This window comes from Hyperolius riggenbachi, chromosome 4 (genome assembly GCF_040937935.1).
Source record: "Hyperolius riggenbachi isolate aHypRig1 chromosome 4, aHypRig1.pri, whole genome shotgun sequence".
Classification (NCBI taxonomy): Eukaryota; Metazoa; Chordata; class Amphibia; order Anura; family Hyperoliidae; genus Hyperolius; species Hyperolius riggenbachi.
In genome coordinates, this window is record NC_090649.1 from 370059112 (window position 1) to 370077372 (window position 18261).

General features: G+C 41.7%; 1 protein-coding gene across 15 annotated transcripts in view; it reads right to left on the reverse strand.

Moving 5' to 3' along the window:
• Positions 1–18261, reverse strand: part of SYNE1 (spectrin repeat containing nuclear envelope protein 1) — a 707535-nt gene that overhangs the window by 214619 nt on the left and 474655 nt on the right. For 11 of the 15 annotated variants that reach the window (XM_068232018.1, XM_068232025.1, XM_068232012.1 and 8 more), the window contains 5 exons: positions 15703–15825; positions 14154–14336; positions 13406–13549; positions 6781–6975; positions 1959–2099 (listed from right to left, as the gene is read on the reverse strand). In XM_068232018.1, coding sequence (XP_068088119.1) covers positions 1959–2099; positions 6781–6975; positions 13406–13549; positions 14154–14336; positions 15703–15825 — 786 coding nt within the window. The other 4 variants (XM_068232022.1, XM_068232021.1, XM_068232014.1 and 1 more) reach the window with 3 other exon arrangements.

The window sequence follows — 18261 nt, forward strand, 5'->3', positions numbered from 1 at the left end:
GAGAGAATCATTAGAGAAGAGGCAATAAATGTGGTCTACAATCATGTGACCATGATTGGCCAATAGCAGTGATTACATGAAAAGTTTATTTTAGGGAACAAACTTTATTTATTTTTTACATTTAGGTGGTGGACATCAGGAAAGGGGGCTAATTTTTCAATGTATTTAGAGGTGTGCAGAACCTGATTAGGTAGTTGAAGAGCAACATTGTATTGCTTTATGGCATCAGAGCCCATGTGTTTGCGGGAGGGGAGGCAGTAGGCTTATAATGGGCATTGAAGAAAGAGATTTGATGGCTACAGAATGAAGGCAGAGCTTGCCTGAGTGCAGTTAAATAGAACCTCTGCATATCATCTCACATAGCCAATTGTGGAAAGCAAATTTCATATTTAGAAAGAACACCAATGTATTACATATGCTGCTCCCAGTCCTCCAATGCCAGCTTTCTGCTGCTTTGACCGTACTGCAATCTACAGACATCTGAATATGAACAAAGTAAGGGCCCGTTTCCACTAGCAACCGCAATCACACACGCCAGCAATTGCAATTTTTCATAAGGGCCTTTTTCCTCTGCTGAATCGCAAAATTGCAAATCGCTAGGGTTGTTACTTTATCATAGAAATCATGAGAAGTATTTTCCACTATAGTGATTCGATTTGTAAATCGCAAAACGCAATCGCTTTCTAGAGCGATTTTAAGAGGGATAATGCAATGCAAATGAAAAATCGCAATTGCAAGAACAAAATTAATGAAAAATCGCAATCGCTGGCGTTTGTGATTGCGATTGCTAGTGGAATTGCACTCAAATCGAATCACTATAGTGGAAAATACTTCTCATGATTTCTATGGTAAAGTAGCAACCGTAGCGATTTGCGATTTTGCGATTCAGCTGTGCAGTGGAAAAAGGCCCTAACACCTTTACTGGCTGTGGAAGTTACCAGTGTGCAGGGAAATGGGTAGAGTGAAAGTGGAATGCTATTGAGTTTCTATTTTAGTTTTGGTTAGTGGAGGGAAGAGATTATTATTGGCAATCGGGTTCTGGGTGCTGAGAATTCTGCCCCTTCCTGTCCCAGAGACAGAAACAAAGATAACAGGAAATAAATGATATCCAATATAAACATAGACAGCAATCACCCTTTGGTGAGAGAATTTGTCAGGTTTTTATTTTTGTCCGCGTCCGAAATCAGATGATCTGCCAAGCGTCCTCTCATAGGCCCCTATTCAATTTACTTTTTCTCCTAAGTCTTCATCTAGGTGATATTTTCACACCTTATGAATAAAATGCCTTTTAAGCCACCAGCAAGCAAGAAAATACATCTTTTTGACAGTTCCTTGTCTCTTTTTGGTACTTTTTCAATTGTTGAAAAGATATTTTAAAGAGAAGATGAAAAATGATCTCCAAGGAAAAAACATGGAAGAAAAAGGAAACAGAATAAGGCCCATAGTCACAGGGACATATAAGGGAGGCTATATCTCTTCAATGGAGACACGATCAATGACAAAACTGAGCAAAGGTCTAACCCATCCCCACAGTATCTTAAGGCAAAGAAAAAACTTTTATTATATTTGTATAGTTACTTGGTGGCTAATGTATTTTACAAAAGTATTTATGTTTATAATAAAAACTGTCATGAAGGAAGGGCAGAGGAAGTGAAAAGCCTACAATAACCTTGTGTCATTTAAATGCTCTCTGATCCATTTTCATGGATAATGATAGGCACCATAAAGGCTACAGCAAATTTTGAGACAACAGGTTTGGGCTTTGGACCAATGGCAGATATTCTCTGTTACCTCTTTGCTGGATACCAGTAAAGGAACTTCTGATCGTACATTGACCCAGCTATCCGTAACATACACCTCTTTCCATGCTCATGATAAGAGTACATTGTAGAATAAAACACACAGAGAACTAAGTGCTGCCTTCACTAGTAATAGGGGGAAATACAGCATAGTGATACCTGATTAACAGACGCATCTGTATTAGCCACAGGTGAAGGAGAACGACAGGCCGGTGGAGAGGAAATCTCACTGTTGGTACCCTCCTCCCCTGATTCCTCAGTGACAGGTGACAGAAGAGTGTGACAGCGACCAGCAGTCATCTGCCACAGGAGAGCATCAGAAGAACCCCAGAGAGCAAAAAGTAGATTGGAGAGAAGAGTAAGAGACAAGTGCACACAAAGTCAACACACACCAAAAGACAAACAAGTCAATATCTAGGTATCAATCAATGAAAATCCACATCTACACGCTTAAAGGAAAACTCTATGTTAAAAAAGCAAAACAAAGATTTGATAAAGATTTACACTGAAAAAATGATGTGCAAACTTTTTTAAGGTTCAACGTTATAAAAAAAAAAAAAAAAACACGATTTTTTATTTCACACTACAGACTACAAGGATTTCCTATTACTGCTGCATAGTTCAAGTTTTATCAGTTTACAGAAATGGCATCAGTACTCTGGGTGGGACCAGATATCCCAAATATCTCTCTTCCTGCTCTTGTCATGGACTTAGTGGATTTTCCAGAAGTCTGATAATATCTTCAGAAGAGTCCTTTTGCTCTAGGCTTCAGAAATATAATGTAAATAATCAACTACCATACTGTTCTTTCCAGACGCTTGGCCCACTGGACTTCAAGAGGAACTGTCACGAAAATCTTAAAATTTAAAACACATACAAATAAGAAGTACATTTCTTCCTGAGTAAAATGAGCCATAAATTACTTCTCTCCTATGTTGCTTGCATTAAGTAGAAATATGACATTTTTGACAGGTTTTGGGCTAGTCCATCTCTTCATGGGGGATTCTCGGCATGACCTTTATCCTTTATAAAGACACTCCCTGAGAAAGATTTATACAAAGATGCTGGCCCCTGCTCACCGTACACTTTTTGGCAGTTGGACAGAGCAACTGTCCAAGTGCATTTTGAAAATTAAGAAATCCCTGTGAACCCCCCACGAGGAGATGGGCTAATCCAAAACCTGTCGGTTCTGTCAGATTTCAACTACTTACTGTAAATGACTGCAACATAGGAAAAAAGTAATTTATGGCTCATTTTACTCTGGAAGAAAAAAATTAAGATTTTAGGGACACAGGTCCTTTCAGCAGTCAGTCCACTGAAGAGTTTGTACACGCTAGTAGTATTGTGTAACATGCAAACAAATGTGCAAGGAAGTTGCAATCACATGCATTAATCATTTTATAAATGTTTTCCCTTTTCCTCCTGCAGTGATGCAGTGAGAGATGCAGTGTGATCCAGGCGCTTTAAATCCGGCTACCGGCATTTAGTGGCACTTTATTTGACCTGAGGAAGTGGGCGAGTTCCCACGAAACGCATTGCCTGTGCTTTTTTTTTTACCAATAAATATCCATTCCTATATGGGTGTGTCATCATTGAGATAAGCCACCTCATTTATATATATTTTAGTTGCTCTTAATGTATTTTGTTCACCTTGGACGCCTCTTTACTCCTTTTTACAGTTCAATAAGATGCAAATAATATTATGTAAATATTTTGCTGTTTTTCCTGCAGATGTATGCAGCTTAAAAAGGCACCAGTTAAATGCAACAGTAGTTTTGATTGGTCTTTTTTATGATGCATACATTTTCATATAATTTGCATAAACTCTGAATCATTACCATCTCATTGACCATACCTAAATCTGAATGCTTAGGTGTACTGTTCTGAAGTGAGAAACAGATAATGGCTGCCATATTTATTTCATTTTTAAGCAATACCAGTTGCCTGGCAAATCAGCTGATCTGTAGCGTCTAAACCACACACCTGAATCAAACATGTGGTTAATCTAGTCAGACTTTAGTTAGAGCACCTAACTTACCTGCTTGTTTAGGGTCTAAGGCCTCAATTCACTAAGCTTATCTCCTGTCTTTAATAACTCTTCTAGAGTTGTTACCATGGTGATAAGGCATGTAGTATTCAGGAAACATTTTACCTCAGGCAAGCCTAAAGTTAACTCTTCTGTCTTTAAATTAACTCTCCAATCCTTAAAATAACTCCAGAGTTAAAGACAGGCTGTTAACTGCGTGTGAAAATAACTACAGAGGAGGTAAATTAACTACAGAGGAGGTAACTTAACTACAGAGGAGGTAAATTAACTACAGGAGAGGAAACTTAAGGAATGAAGAGGTAAGATAACTCTCTCACGTGTGGAGGTAAGTTTTCTCTTGCCTTATTATCTCTAGCATGATCTTAGTGAATTGAGGCCGTAGTATTCAGGAAACATTTTACCTCAGGCAAACCTAAAGTTAACTCTTCTGTCTTTAAGTTAACTCTTCAATCCTTAAAATAACTCCACAGTTATTGACAGGCTGTTTATTAACTGCATGTGAAAATAACTACAGAGGAGGTAAAATAACTACAGAGGAGGTAAATTAACTACAGAGGAGGTAACTTAAGGAATGAAGAGATAAGATAACTCTCTCACTGTGTGGAGGTAAGTTTTCTCTTGCCTTATTATCTCCAGCATGATCTTAGTGAATTGAGGCCAGAGTCTAAAGGTGGCCACACATCATACAATTAAAGGATCCAATTTTTCACCAATTCAATAATTATGATCAGTTGTCCTGAAAAATTGAGAGCTTTTCTTTGTTTTCAAACAATAAGGCTACTTACACACCAAGACGTTGCGTTTTAGGGGACGTTATGGTCGTATAACGTGCCCCTAACGCAACGCCTGGAGCTCTTAGATGTGGACGTCAGAGTGAGCCGCGTTGTGCAGCTTACTCTGGCGTCCGTGATGCCGCGATGCGTCCTCTTGGACGCATGCGGCATCACCTGGTCCCGCCAGCCAATCGCCGCACAGAGGGGCGCTCCAGGAAGTAAACCCTGCACGTCACACCGTGCAGTGAATATTAATTAGCCATGTGCCTGGCCAAGGAGGAGGAGGGAAGACCTCCTCCTCCAACACTACTGAGCATGTGCGCACAGTCTAACGCGGCGTAGCGTGCAGCACATTCAACTGACGTCCTGCGTTACAATGTAACGCAACGTGGGCACTGTGAACAGCCCATTGATTTTTCATTACTGTGCGGTGGACTGCGTTACAGGCTGTACTAACGTGCACCTGTAACGTCTCACTGTGAAAGCAGCCTAAATCCGATCAAATTTCCTGTTCGTTTTTTTTTCTTCAATTTTGGGGATTGAACATGTTGGAAATTTCAGACCAACTTTGTCAAGAATTGTATAGTGTTTGATGGATTGTCAATTACTTAATGTACAGTTCCAATCAATTTTTTCTGAGGTTTCAATTATTTTATTCACGGTTGGGGAAAAATTGAATATAGGTGTGTGGTATATTGGTCAGATCTTTGAATTGTTACAATCAGTCAGAAAAAAATGATTGCTATTCTTGTATTGAACAGATGTTTAAATAATTGTACGGTGTGTGGCCACCTTAAGCGTATTAGAGATGGATGATCAGCAGGACAGCCAGGCAATTTGCATTGTTTAAATGGGAATAAATGTCAGCCTCAATACCCCCCCCCCCCCCCCCCCCCCCCACTTCGGGTGTGCTTTAAGGACTGAGTACTGTTATGCTAGGTCATTTGTCACCTGGGTTATATTTCATCATAACAAGGACTATGTGATCATAGTGCATCCAGTGATCATGTGCATACAGTCACAAGCATGCACCTGTGGAGGGAACATTTTTTAATAAATCCAAGCCGTCCTAAAAGAACCCTCGTAAATCAGTCCCTTGAAGTGAATTTCTAGTTTTGTGGAGAAAAATGTCAACCCCTTTTATTCCCACTATATATTGACAGACTTTTTCCACATTTTACTGCAAATACTTACCTGTCAGTTCTTAGATATTAATTTAACCCTCCTAGTGGGTTCCTAACAGGAAGTGACAAGTTTAAAAATATTCTACTGTAATTTCTTTGTATCCCAGTATGTATCAGGAAAATGGTACTCCTGTAGTAGTATATGTCACAAACAATGACATGCACACTGTAATAAAACATTAAAAAATGCCTGAGATCTTAACTCAGACTCTGGACAGACTTCTGGGAAAAGCAAAGAAGCAATGACAAGAGCAGAACAGTAGGTCTGGCTACAGGAAGTATTCTGTGTAAACAACATAACGTTTCTATGACTGCTAGTTAGCAAAATCAAAATTTGTGTCAGTTTAAAAAAAATAATAGCTGCAAATAGCAATGGAAACGTAATGTCTGTGAAGCAGTGATACGCATAACAGAGCAACATAATTATTTTAGCAAAAGAGGAGTTTTCCTTTAAGGGAAATAGATTGTGTCACAGTCCATGAATTCAGTGATGTTCCGGCCGGCTTTGGTCACATGTTTGTGTGGCAAACAAGCAGCATGCTGAAAAGATGTGTCACATGTAACAAAGGAGGCATTATGTGCGGATTACCCTTTTATAGAAAAAGGTTCGCAGAGCATAGAAAAGCATACTTCAAGGCAAAACCAATAGAATTATTTTACTATGTATGGATTAGATATAAAAATGCAACTAGTATGCAACTGTGAATATTTGTCTGCGTGGAGAAAATTAATAAAAAATAAAATGTCTCACAGCGACAACATGAGAATAATAATAACAGAAAAAAATATGTCACACAGCAACATGAGTATAATACCGGAAAATGATATGTGTCACAGCGACAACATGAACATTATAGTAACAAATGCAAATCTGGTATGTTTCCTGTTGCAGAAAAGCAGCAGACAGCAGGAGCTGCATTCATGGCTTTGTTCCCTGCCTCCATGTAACGCAGCTCAGACACAGCCACAGGCCTTACCATAACAACTGATGGGTGAGCAGGGTGAGCAGGGAGGAGTTCAGCATCCAGTTCCTCCATTCCCTCTGTCAGTCCCTCCACTTCTGTCACAGTCAGCAGCATCGTAGCATGCTTGGCTTTCATGGTTAACATCTTGCACTTGGAATTCAGCGATGCTATCTGCTCCTGGTAGCCCTTTATTTTCTTCGCCAGCTCCTGCGAACACATTTTTATTTAGTGTGTTGGAAACATGTAAAATAACACAAAGGCATCAGGTTTGCATTGTGCTTCAGGCTGGCAAGTAGGCTGGCTGCCTCTGGCCAATAAAATCACAGCTCACAAGCCCTGCATCATCTATCAGCAGCGGCTGAAAAGCAGGATGTTGTTGACTGTGAAAATGAACTAAGCCAGTCTGCGCCTCACAATACAGGGAAACCACAGAGCAGAAGCAAGAGCTGCAGCAAAGCAAGGAAATGGCTGTGCAACAAAAACCATCAGAAAGACTCTGCAAAGGGCAACCTGGGCAAACGGTGGACATTATAAGCTGACACCCAGATGGCTTCTGTCTCCGGCTGTGTGATTAGGTCACGTATTGACTGAAAGCATAAAATATGCAATGCTCAGCTCTTAATCAAGCTTACAACAATGACGCACACAAATAAAGGATGCAACAAAAGTAAAAGGATTACACATGTTACAGTATACAGTATCATACGGTATGATCTCAATTTCAACACTGTCATACAAAAAGTATAGTTTATTTAAGTAATATGAAGCATACACAAACACAGGCACACATACAGGTGTAAAGACAGTCCCCCACTTGCAAAGCCTTAAGTTTCATGGTTTCAGAGATACAAAGTTGTCTTCATGTACAAAATATACCATGCTGTTTTGTTTTTTACATATTTTTGTTGTTAAATGTTACACTATTGTATAAACTGTTATAGATAGTTTTAAACACTTTAAAAGCACATAAAACAACCAAAAAACATTGTTGATACCATACAGTATGTCCAACACCAGAGTTGCCCAGAAGTAAATCAATTATCCACATCTCACCATGTATAACACATGACTTAACTTATAAACAAATTCAAGTTACAAACATTCTCCCAGAAAAGACCCTGATTGCAAGTAAGGGACCACCTGCACACACACACACACACACACACACACACACACACACACACACACACACACACACACACACACACACACACACACACACACACACACACACACACTATACACAACACACACACACACACACACACACACACTGCACACACACGCACACACTCTACACACACACACACACACTATACACAACACACACACACACACACACTGCACACACACACACACACTCACACTCACACACACTACACACAACACACACACACACACACACACACACACACACACGCACACACACGCACACACTCTACACACAACACACACACACACACTACACACACACACACACACACTACACACACACACACACACACACACACACACACACACACACACACACACACACACACACACACACACACACACACACACACACACACACACACACACTTGCTTACAGTGCTTACAGTCTTTGAATTATCTCTTCCTATCTGTTCATCTCATGATTTATCTCTCCTGATCTATCTTATCATAATTTATTACTCCTGATAAGGCTGTTGCCTTTGATGCAGGATTTGAGCCTTGAATCCCGGCTCAAGCAAGGCTTCCTAATGACCTTGTCGCCCGTGGAGACTGCCCTAAGTGGCTGCAGCCCTGAAGCACTTTGAGTCCTATTTGTATTTAAAGGGACCCTGAGCAGACCCTTTAAACGCAAATATGAACTTACCTGGGGCTTTCTCCAGCCCCCCATAGACCGTGAGGTCTCTCAGCGTCCTCTGGGTCCCCTCCATAGTCCCGCTGACAGCCCCCGTTATTCCAGCGACTTCGGGTGAATTTGTGCACAACTGCGCATGTGCGGCCTGTCCGCGCACCTGACTCAATGACGTGTCCATTGCCGTAAGCATCCTGCGCATGCGCGGTTGTCGAAAGATTAAACAGTGCATGTGGATGCTTACGGGGAGGGGTGCGTGATCGAGGTTGGGAGCACGGACGGCAGTTGTGCACGACTTTGCCAGAAGTGGCCAGAATAACGGGGCCGCCAGCGGGACCATGGAGGGGACCCAGAGGACGCCGAGGGGCCACACGGTCTATGGGGGGCTGGAGGAGACCCTAGGTAAATTAAGAGGTAAGTTCAGATTTGTGTTTAAAGGGTCTGCTCAGGGTCCATTTAAGACAAATTACAACAACAACAAATAACATTTGTAAAGCGCTTTTCTCCCATGGGACTCAAAGCGCATAAGCATGGCTCCGACCATCGTGGTACAGAGGAAGAATTGTATAAGTCTGGAAATGCCAGGCTAAACAGGAGGCTTTTCAGTCTGGATTTGAATAGCTCCAGGGATGGTGCTTTCTTTACTGGGTGTGGCAGGGAGTTCCAAAGAGTAGGGGCAGCATGACAGAAGGCTCTATCTCCAGATTTTTTGAGGTGCACTCTGGGAGTGACCAAGTTTATAGAACTTGCTGATCTGAGGTTGTGAGAGGTGTGGTGCAGCTTCAAATGAAATTAATTCACATTTGTACATTTTTTCCAGAGTAAAATGAGCCATAAATTACTTTTCTCCTATAATGCTGTCACTTACAGTAGGCAGTAGAAATCTGACAGAAGTGACAGGTTTTGGACTAGTCCATCTCTTCATGGGGGGATTCTCAGCAAGGCTTTTATTCTTTATAAAGATATTCCCTAAAAAGGATTTAAACAATGATGCTGGCCAGCTTCCCTGCGCTACACAGTTTTTTGGCAGTTGGACAGAGCAACTGCCATTAACTAAGTGCTTTTGAAAATAAATATATCCCTGCGAATCCTCTTTAAGGAGATGGACTAGTCCAAAACCTGTCGCTTCTGTCCGATTTCTACTACCTACTGTAAGGGACAGCAACATAGGAGAAAAGTAATTTATGGCTCAACTTACTCTGGAAAAAATGTACTTTTTATTTGTATATGTTTGCACATATTTTAAATTTTACAGTTTTTTGCTGTAGTGCCCCTTTAACTCCTTAATTGAAGTTAGTCCTTAATTATTGTTCCTTATCTATTTATCTCATGACTTATCTCTCCTTATACTGAGGTGGTAAATAGGTAAGGTGAGGTACTTCAAGACAAAATCTTTGAGAGCCGATTCCAGTGAACCATAACACTAAACTATTATTCACCAATCATCTTTCACTAATCTGAGAACTGGAAAATGATATCGATTGGATGATAGCAAACACTTTCCAAAGCTTTTACTTGGTTAATACAAGCTGATACACTGTTGAACTGTAAAATAAGTACTAGCCCAGTGTCCCAGTATAGCAACTGGGATTTTATTTGATAATTGATTAATAGAATAAATTGCTCTGGCAGGGTCTGCCGCCACAGCAGTACCATACACATTGCAGGGTCCACAGCCACTCTAGAACAGATGCATGCCAATTATTAGATGAATGGCCATACAGTCCCCTATCATACACAAATCTGTAAACCAATACAGAGGGAGATGTTGGTTGTTTGGCAGCTGGAAACAGCCATTATTTCCCACAATGCAACAACAGAAAGGAAACTGTTATGACCATGGTCATGACACCACACTGTAGGAGGGGTTTCACCACGATATCAGCCATACAGATCACCGATGATCTATTATAGAAAGGGTAAAGGTTTACCAAGGAAAGGGGGTATCGAGCGAATGGGATGAAGTTTAATTCTGGGTTAAAGTTCAAAGTTCCTCTTTAAAATACAGGGCATGCCATTTCCGGTATCTACAATATCAGGTGTTACATTGTACTTATACCGGTAGGAATCAAGTTGCAATATCACTGATCTTTGCTTGAATAACATGCCTTGAAGCTATCCCACTGCTTCTACAGGGTTATATTGAGTCTGTAAACTCATTAGCATATCCCTTTTGATGTGCTGATAACATCTATAAATAGTGTACGGATGCTATAGCCAAGACATGAAGAATGGGCACTGGCTGCAATCAGAAACTATGCAATGACATAGGTCACAATGTACATTTAGATTAATGGCATGCCATATGCTCAGTTTGGGCGTCAGAGTTTGGATGTCATATAGCTAAACTCGAGTTATCACACTGGAGTTTAACTGTCATTTATCATGTGGTGGGGTTGCCAATGGGTACTGTCATTTGGCTAATAAATAGTCCATCTCCATAATGGTTGCAACATACGTATAGCTGAGTAACAGTATAGGCTATACATAGCCAGCTACCATTATCTGCTGTGATGGAGTGGTATCGGTGTGGTGCTCAGGTATAGTATAGATAAAGGGTTTATTATTAGGTATAGGTAGGGGTGAGGTTAGTTTTAGGTGTAGGTAGCAGGAGGTAAGTATCACAGGTAGGTGAGTCAGTGTTAGGTGTGGGTAGTGGTGAGGTTAGTGTTAGGCTTAGGTAGCAGAGAGGCAAGTGTTAGGGGTAGGTAGCGGTGAGGTTAGTGTTAGGCGTAGGTAGGGGGTAGGTTAGTGTTAGAGGTAGATAGGAGTGAGGTTAGTGTTTGCCGTAAATAGCGGGGAGAATAGTGTTTGGGGTCGAAGTTAGTTTTAGGCATAGGTAGCGGCAAAGTTAGTGTTAGGGGTAGGTAGGGAGGAGGTTAGTGTTAGGCGAATGCCATTCAGTGCAATTGAAAGGGTTTTTTCAATCACACTACATCTGGTCAAAAAAGGTCCCTTTTTCACTTCATGTACTTTGAGCCAATTTTAAAAAGCATTTTCCAATCACAATGATTACCCTGGGATAATGTAAATTGCAGTGCACCAGTTCCACTACTGTGATGCGTTCAGGCAAATGCTGTGGCTGATGCATTTTTGGTGTGCTAGTGATTCTGGTAAAAAATAACGGAATCATATAAAAACAAAGCTTTCCTATGTACTTTTTTTGTGTGTTTCTTCACTTTTGCCATGCCTAACCAATCAAAATCAGAAGATGGAAATTCAAGCATGAAAATGAAAAGCTGCATATAAAACGTACCAAAAACACACGTTTTATATTTACCAATCAACTTGCTTTCTATAGAGGCAGGTTTCCACTGGCAAGCCACGTACATTTCCAAAACTGACGTGGGAGCTGTGCTGATGTGAATTCATATCTGAATGTGATTCGTATACAGTCTGCAAAAAAATGCAGCTGGCAGCATTTTTTCCCCCACACCCGGAGGACAAAAAAACTTTCTGAGGAGTATGTGGCCTGCGGCTCTGGAAGTTTGAGCTATGGAATATGCCTATCAGAGGGGTTTATAACCAGGAACCCAGCAGCAGACTGTTTTGGGAAGAAAATCTTCTGACTGCTGTACCTCCGAGGAGAGTCATGTGACTGGCTAGTGGAGTAGCCATCAGGAACACTATGTGAAGGGATTGTACCCTTACCTCAGAAAACAGAAGCCAACTGATGAGTTATTTAACCTCCCTAGCGTTCTGGACAAGCTGAGCTCGTCCAGAGACGCCGGGGGTCACCGCTCAGGCCCTTCTGGGCCGAATGGAATAATTTTTTTTTCAAACACGCAGCTAGCACTTTGCTTGCTGCGTGTTTAATTCGATCGCCGCCGATCCGCCGCTACCCGATGTGAAAGAGGCCCCCCCCCTGGGACCCCTGTGCAGCCTGGCTAATCAGTGCCAGGCAGCTCTGAGGGGTGGATCGGGAGTCCCTGTGATATCACGACGTCGATGACGTCACTCCGTTCGTCGCCATGGTGGAAGCCCTAAAGGAAATCCCATTCAGAACGGGATTTCCGGATGGGACTTCACTCTGGCGGCGATCGGAGACGCTGGGGGGATGCCGCAGGGAGCAGCCAATCATGTAGCTAGCGCTAGGCTAGCTACATGGTTAAAAAAAAATGGGCGAAAAAACCCTCCCACGACCTTACGTGCCCAGCAGGTTAATAAATTATATAAAGGACAGATTATGGGTGTATAAATATATGAGCTCTGGTCGGTGGGTTTGCAAAACTGACTTCCTGTGTTAATGATAACTGCTTGCCCAGGAGAACAGTAAGCCTGTGAAGTGTCCATAGTACTCCCCTTATTCTATCATTTCCCCAATCATGTGGTCAGGGAGGAACTGGGAGGACCCCAGTCTTTCTCTTGACCACAGAGCTCATCGCCTGACTACCCCAGCATTTCTATCTGCTGCTAAAAGGTTGATCATTTGTCGCCAGTGATGCAACAACAGCTTGGCAGAGTCTTATCTCCCTGAATAGTTCCTCCCAGCTGAGTGCTACATACAGCATTTACTCTTCCCACAATCCCCTACTCACTTTATAAGGCCATAATCCCCTATCCACCTCTACCAACCAAAAAAAGTTTGAGAGAGTGAATAATTCAGCACATGGTAATAATATAAATGGAGAACATAACAGTGCAACAACAAAGGTCACAGGATGGCATTACAATACAATTGGCCGAAGAGACCTTGCGTCTGGGATTCAGCCATAGCAAAAAATGTTTCCATATTAGAAAAAATAATAAAATGCATAATTTTCAGAAAAGTAGCACAAAAGTTGTACTGATTACCTCATGACGCTTAATCTGAATCTGCAGCTCTTGGATGTTACTGGTGGTTACTTTAGCATCTTGTAACTCCCGATGGGCTCCCTCAATCAGATGTTGCAAATGCTTCATTTCCTGTTCATACTGCTCATACTGGACTACTGCCTCCTACAGATCCAAAACACAAAACTATACATTCCCATTTGTTGCAAAGAAAAATGTGAACCATTTAAGCAGTCAAATGTGCAAAGTAAAAAACATGGAACGATACAATTTAGGACTCGTTCAGGACATGTGTGGGGCAGTCCATTATAGAGCACTGCACATGGTGCACCATCTGCAAGGATGCTAAAAAGATCATATGGTGTTTTTTTAATGTTCACCCCAAAACCTTGCACTGCTGTGGAATGTGTTTTTACATAGCTGCAGCATTTTGGTGGCAACGTGGTCTTGCCCCATTCACTGAATTTAAAATGGGTAAGCATTGGAATGGGTAGCAAGGCAGTGGTTGTGAGGTGCAGTATAATGCACAGCCACCATGTTTCCTCAGTGTGAGTGACACCTTCCTCCACATAAACTCAAACACAACTAACTGCTGAGATTACTCAGCTTTGCAATAACATTTGTCATAAACATACTCAACACATTTTCTGTATATACTGGAAGACATGACACTGGAACACAAAAGAAAGCTTTACATGAATACAGTAGCAGACAAGACAGGATATCCCTGTACCCATGCTGTTTCCAAACAGTCATCTCAGTAGCTTACCTGCATTATATTGCATTGCTGGATAGCTGTATGCTGAAGGCGGCTAGTCTCCTCCTGCAGTCTGATGGCTGTACGACATATAGGCAGGCTAGTGACTACCTCTTCTGGGATTCTTAGGGCACTCTGGCAAACCTGAACTGCTTGGACTTTTGGCTTCAGGCACTCCATTTTGGAAAGCAAATGCTGTAAAATGTAGAAAAGACAACAGTATGAATAATCTCCTGTTCAAATTTAACACAGAGAAAATAGTGTTACCTTTATTAAGTACAGACCACACTTTATCATGTGAGCCCAGAACTCACTGCTTGTGGGCGATCAGGTTTTCCACTGTTAGTGCTTAGAGGTGTTTATGTTTACTACAGATAGCACTACAGTCACTTTACTCATAAATGATGCTTGTGGCGTTTCACAAAATAGAAAGAAATAAAATCTGAGTTTTAAAACAATAGAAATACTTGAAAATGCTGTGTGTTTTTAAATTTTGTGCACAAAAGGTATAAATATGTGCTGGCGTCTACAGTCACACGAGTCATTACAGGGTGTCACCTTCTCATGTTCATAAATCAACAGCATTAATGTACATGTACCTTAAGAACAGTGACCATCAGCATGCAGAACAGTGAGTTTTGCATTTACGGACCACCCAGAACAGTTGCTTTATAGAACACTTATAGCCTTTATTTTAAAAGTTATTTAGTCCAGTTTGCATACAGTTGTCTTGTGGTATTTAACCTTTGTTAGTTGAAGGTATGGGAGTGCGACTGGTCTGACTTTACAGCCATAGGGCTTGTGGGAGTAGCTCTACTGAGGACCAAGTAAAGGTAGGGAGAGCTGAAGAAGTGACACCTATATTGGAAACTTGGACCAAAACAATCAATCTAACTATAATTAACTCATTTCAATTGAAATTGCCCCAGAAACATCAGGAAATATGGGCAGTCTGGTAGAAAGACATGATAGTTCTGAGACCATAATGATAAGGATTTTAAGAAAACCTTTGAGGTGGGTGAAGCGGCTCCACAGAGCATCACAGGAGAGCAGAGTCAATCTTTTCTTCTCTTCACTACAACTTCATGCTCAACATTTTATCTTTCAGAGAGAATCATACTTTAATGGACAATATAAACATATGTTTCTTTAAATTTAGGTAATATATGGCTAAAGGTTCACACTTGAGGAGATCGCACGTGATTTCCATACATGCGGAATCTCACTAGATTTGACAATCCATGTTTATCAATGGGCAATTCAAATTTAAATGTGTTTTCCACGCATGGTAGAAAAAAAACCATACTACATGATGCACCATTTCCCCACACACAATGCGTTATCTCCTTGACAATCATTGTTTATGTTGTTTACCCGCATGCACTGTAAGGCCTCTTGCACACTACATGCGATTTTCCGATTTTTTTTTTACGGTACGATTTTTGATTCCGAGTACTGCATGCTGCTACATTTTTTAACCGGAATAAAAAATCGAATTGTATAAAAAATCGGAATGGCATGTGGTGTGCAAGAGGCCGAACAGAAATGAACAGGATGTTACCTGTCTATGTGATAGCTGCTCCTTCAGACTCAAGCGTCCAAGTTCTGGGGAGGTCAGTGTGGACTGAGCTTTTGCTAATGCAGTTTGCAATCCCCTCACTTCACTTTCAAACTTCTTCATATCCTAAACAACGTGAATAAAAGATCTGATTAGTGCATGATATTGCTGTGGTCCAATTACAAACCTTTTCACACTGAAATGTTGTGCCGTGCTCTTGAATGGGCAGTTCACAATCAAAACTCCTTCAATGAGGCTGAACTAAAACAGTTCTTAAGGGCCCTTTTCCACTAGCGCGTTTGCGCTGGCTGAATCGGAAAGTCGCAAAACGCAAGCGATTTTACAATCGCTACGGTTTGCTTTTTAACATAGGAATCGCGGTAGGTCATTTTCACTACCGCGATTCGTTTTTTACGGGAACGCGAACGCGTGGCGGAACGATTATTGCCGCGATTTTGCTATGCAGTGCTTAGCATAGCAAAATCGCGACCGCAAACGGCGGGAAATCGCCACAAATTTTTGTACTTTTGCGATTCAGCAATCGCTAGCGTTCAGCGTGAAGGCTAGCGACTGCTAGTGGAAAAGGGCCCTTAGAGTGTAGAGATGGCAAACATTTCTCCATAGAAAATTCAAAGTTGTCCGTACTAAAGGAAGCACAACTAAGTATTAAAATGAAAGGGAACCTTAACTGAGAGGGTTATGGGTGTTTCCTTTTAAACAATACCAGTTGCTTGTCAGTCCTGCTGATCTCTTTGGCTGCAGTAGTGGCTGAATCACACACCTAAAACAAGCATGCAGCTAATACAGTCTGACTTCAGTCAGAGCACCTGATCTGCATGCTTGTTGAGGGGCTGTGGCTAAAAGTATTAGATACACAGGATCAGCAAGAGAGTCAGGCAACTGGTATTATTTTAAAAGGAAAATCCATATCCTTCTCAGAGTTTAGGTTCCCTTTAAGTGACGGAAATTCTTTCTGACAGAGGTGACATGGTATTAGTGATTTTTTTTCCTTCAAAAAAATCAAATGCATGTGCAAAATCTGTGCATTATGTTTTCTCAAGTGGTCTTCTGTATTACAGTAAATTAATTTGGTGATTACAGACAATTACATGTTATGAATAAGCAAAATTAGAGGAGTACCTTATCAAAACAGCAAAATCATTGTTCTCTGAATCCTAAGGGCTGGGACCCACTAGAGCGCTTTTTTGAGCTTTTAGGGATCGCTTTTAATCGCTAGCGATTTCCCTAAAAGCTCTGCCAATGTGAATAGATGGACAAAAACAGAAGGAAGTGAGCACCGATCCAATAGGAGAAAGCAGCGTGCCAAGGTCTCTCCCGAGTGCCTCTTAGGGAGTACAGACCAAGTACAACAAAAAAGGCCGGCACCGCAGTCTGTATTTTAAGCTCTCAGTGGCAGCAGTGACAGACTGCTGCAGAGCCGACCTTAGGTTTCACAGAGCCCTGAGCGAAACCTGATTTTTGTGCCCCCCCCCCCCTTCATCCTCTTCCCACGTGCATATACACACACACGCACGTACGTATACACACACACAGGCCCATATGAAATTCCCCTTTTTCTCCTGAGATATCTCCTAGAACAGTGGTTCCCAACCTTTTTGACGTTGTGACACATCATGCCAAATGCTCAGATCTCCGTGACACGTCACGTATGTATAATAGAAAAAATACTATTAACAACCATGAATGGATGGAAAGAGTGCATTATCCTGAATACACTTAAAAATGAAGGTTAGAACCTTTCAGGAATATTAATAAAAACAATCAAACAGTTAGCCGCCCCCCCCCTCCCCTCCATTTAGAATGATAGCACAGCACTGACAATTTGCACCACGCGTTATAGCTGCAATGCGCCCCCCCAAACGCCCTCAGACTCAGTATAGGTAGGTAGCCAGGTATAGCTGCCCCCAGTATAGGATCTCATGTGCAGGTGCCCTCAATATTGGTTGCCAAGCATAGGTGCCCCCAGTATAGGAAGTCAGTTGAAGGTCTCCATCCCCCCCCCATAGGTAGCCAGGCGTAGGTGCCTCTAGTATAGGTAGCCAGGTGTTGGAGCCCTCAGTAAAGGTAGCCAGCTATAGGTGCCCTCAGTATAGGAAATCAGGTGTAGGTGTCCTCAGTATAGGCAACCTGCTATAGGCGCACCCTTGGAAGCCGGCGCCCTGAGCGACCGCTCCGGTCGTTCATATCAAAGGCCGGCTATGGACTGCTGTTTCGGTTTACACAACCTATCTCAAACTGCTGATATGCAGCAATTATGTAGCGTTTCCATTCTAATTTATTGTATAGGAGCAGGGAAATCACTCCCAAAATCGCTTGCAAAGCAATACCACAAATCGCTAGTGATTTGAGCTTTGTAGTGGGTCCCAGGCCTTCCAGTTTACTATCTAACAACTAACATTAATCAGCTTTCACCCTGAGGGGAGTATTCACGAAACTGCAGTAAGCAGAATAAGGTGCATAAAGCCTTACCAAGCGATGAGTAGCTCAGAATACAATACATTGCATGCAATGCATTATACTCTACTCATCATGCAGACTTTA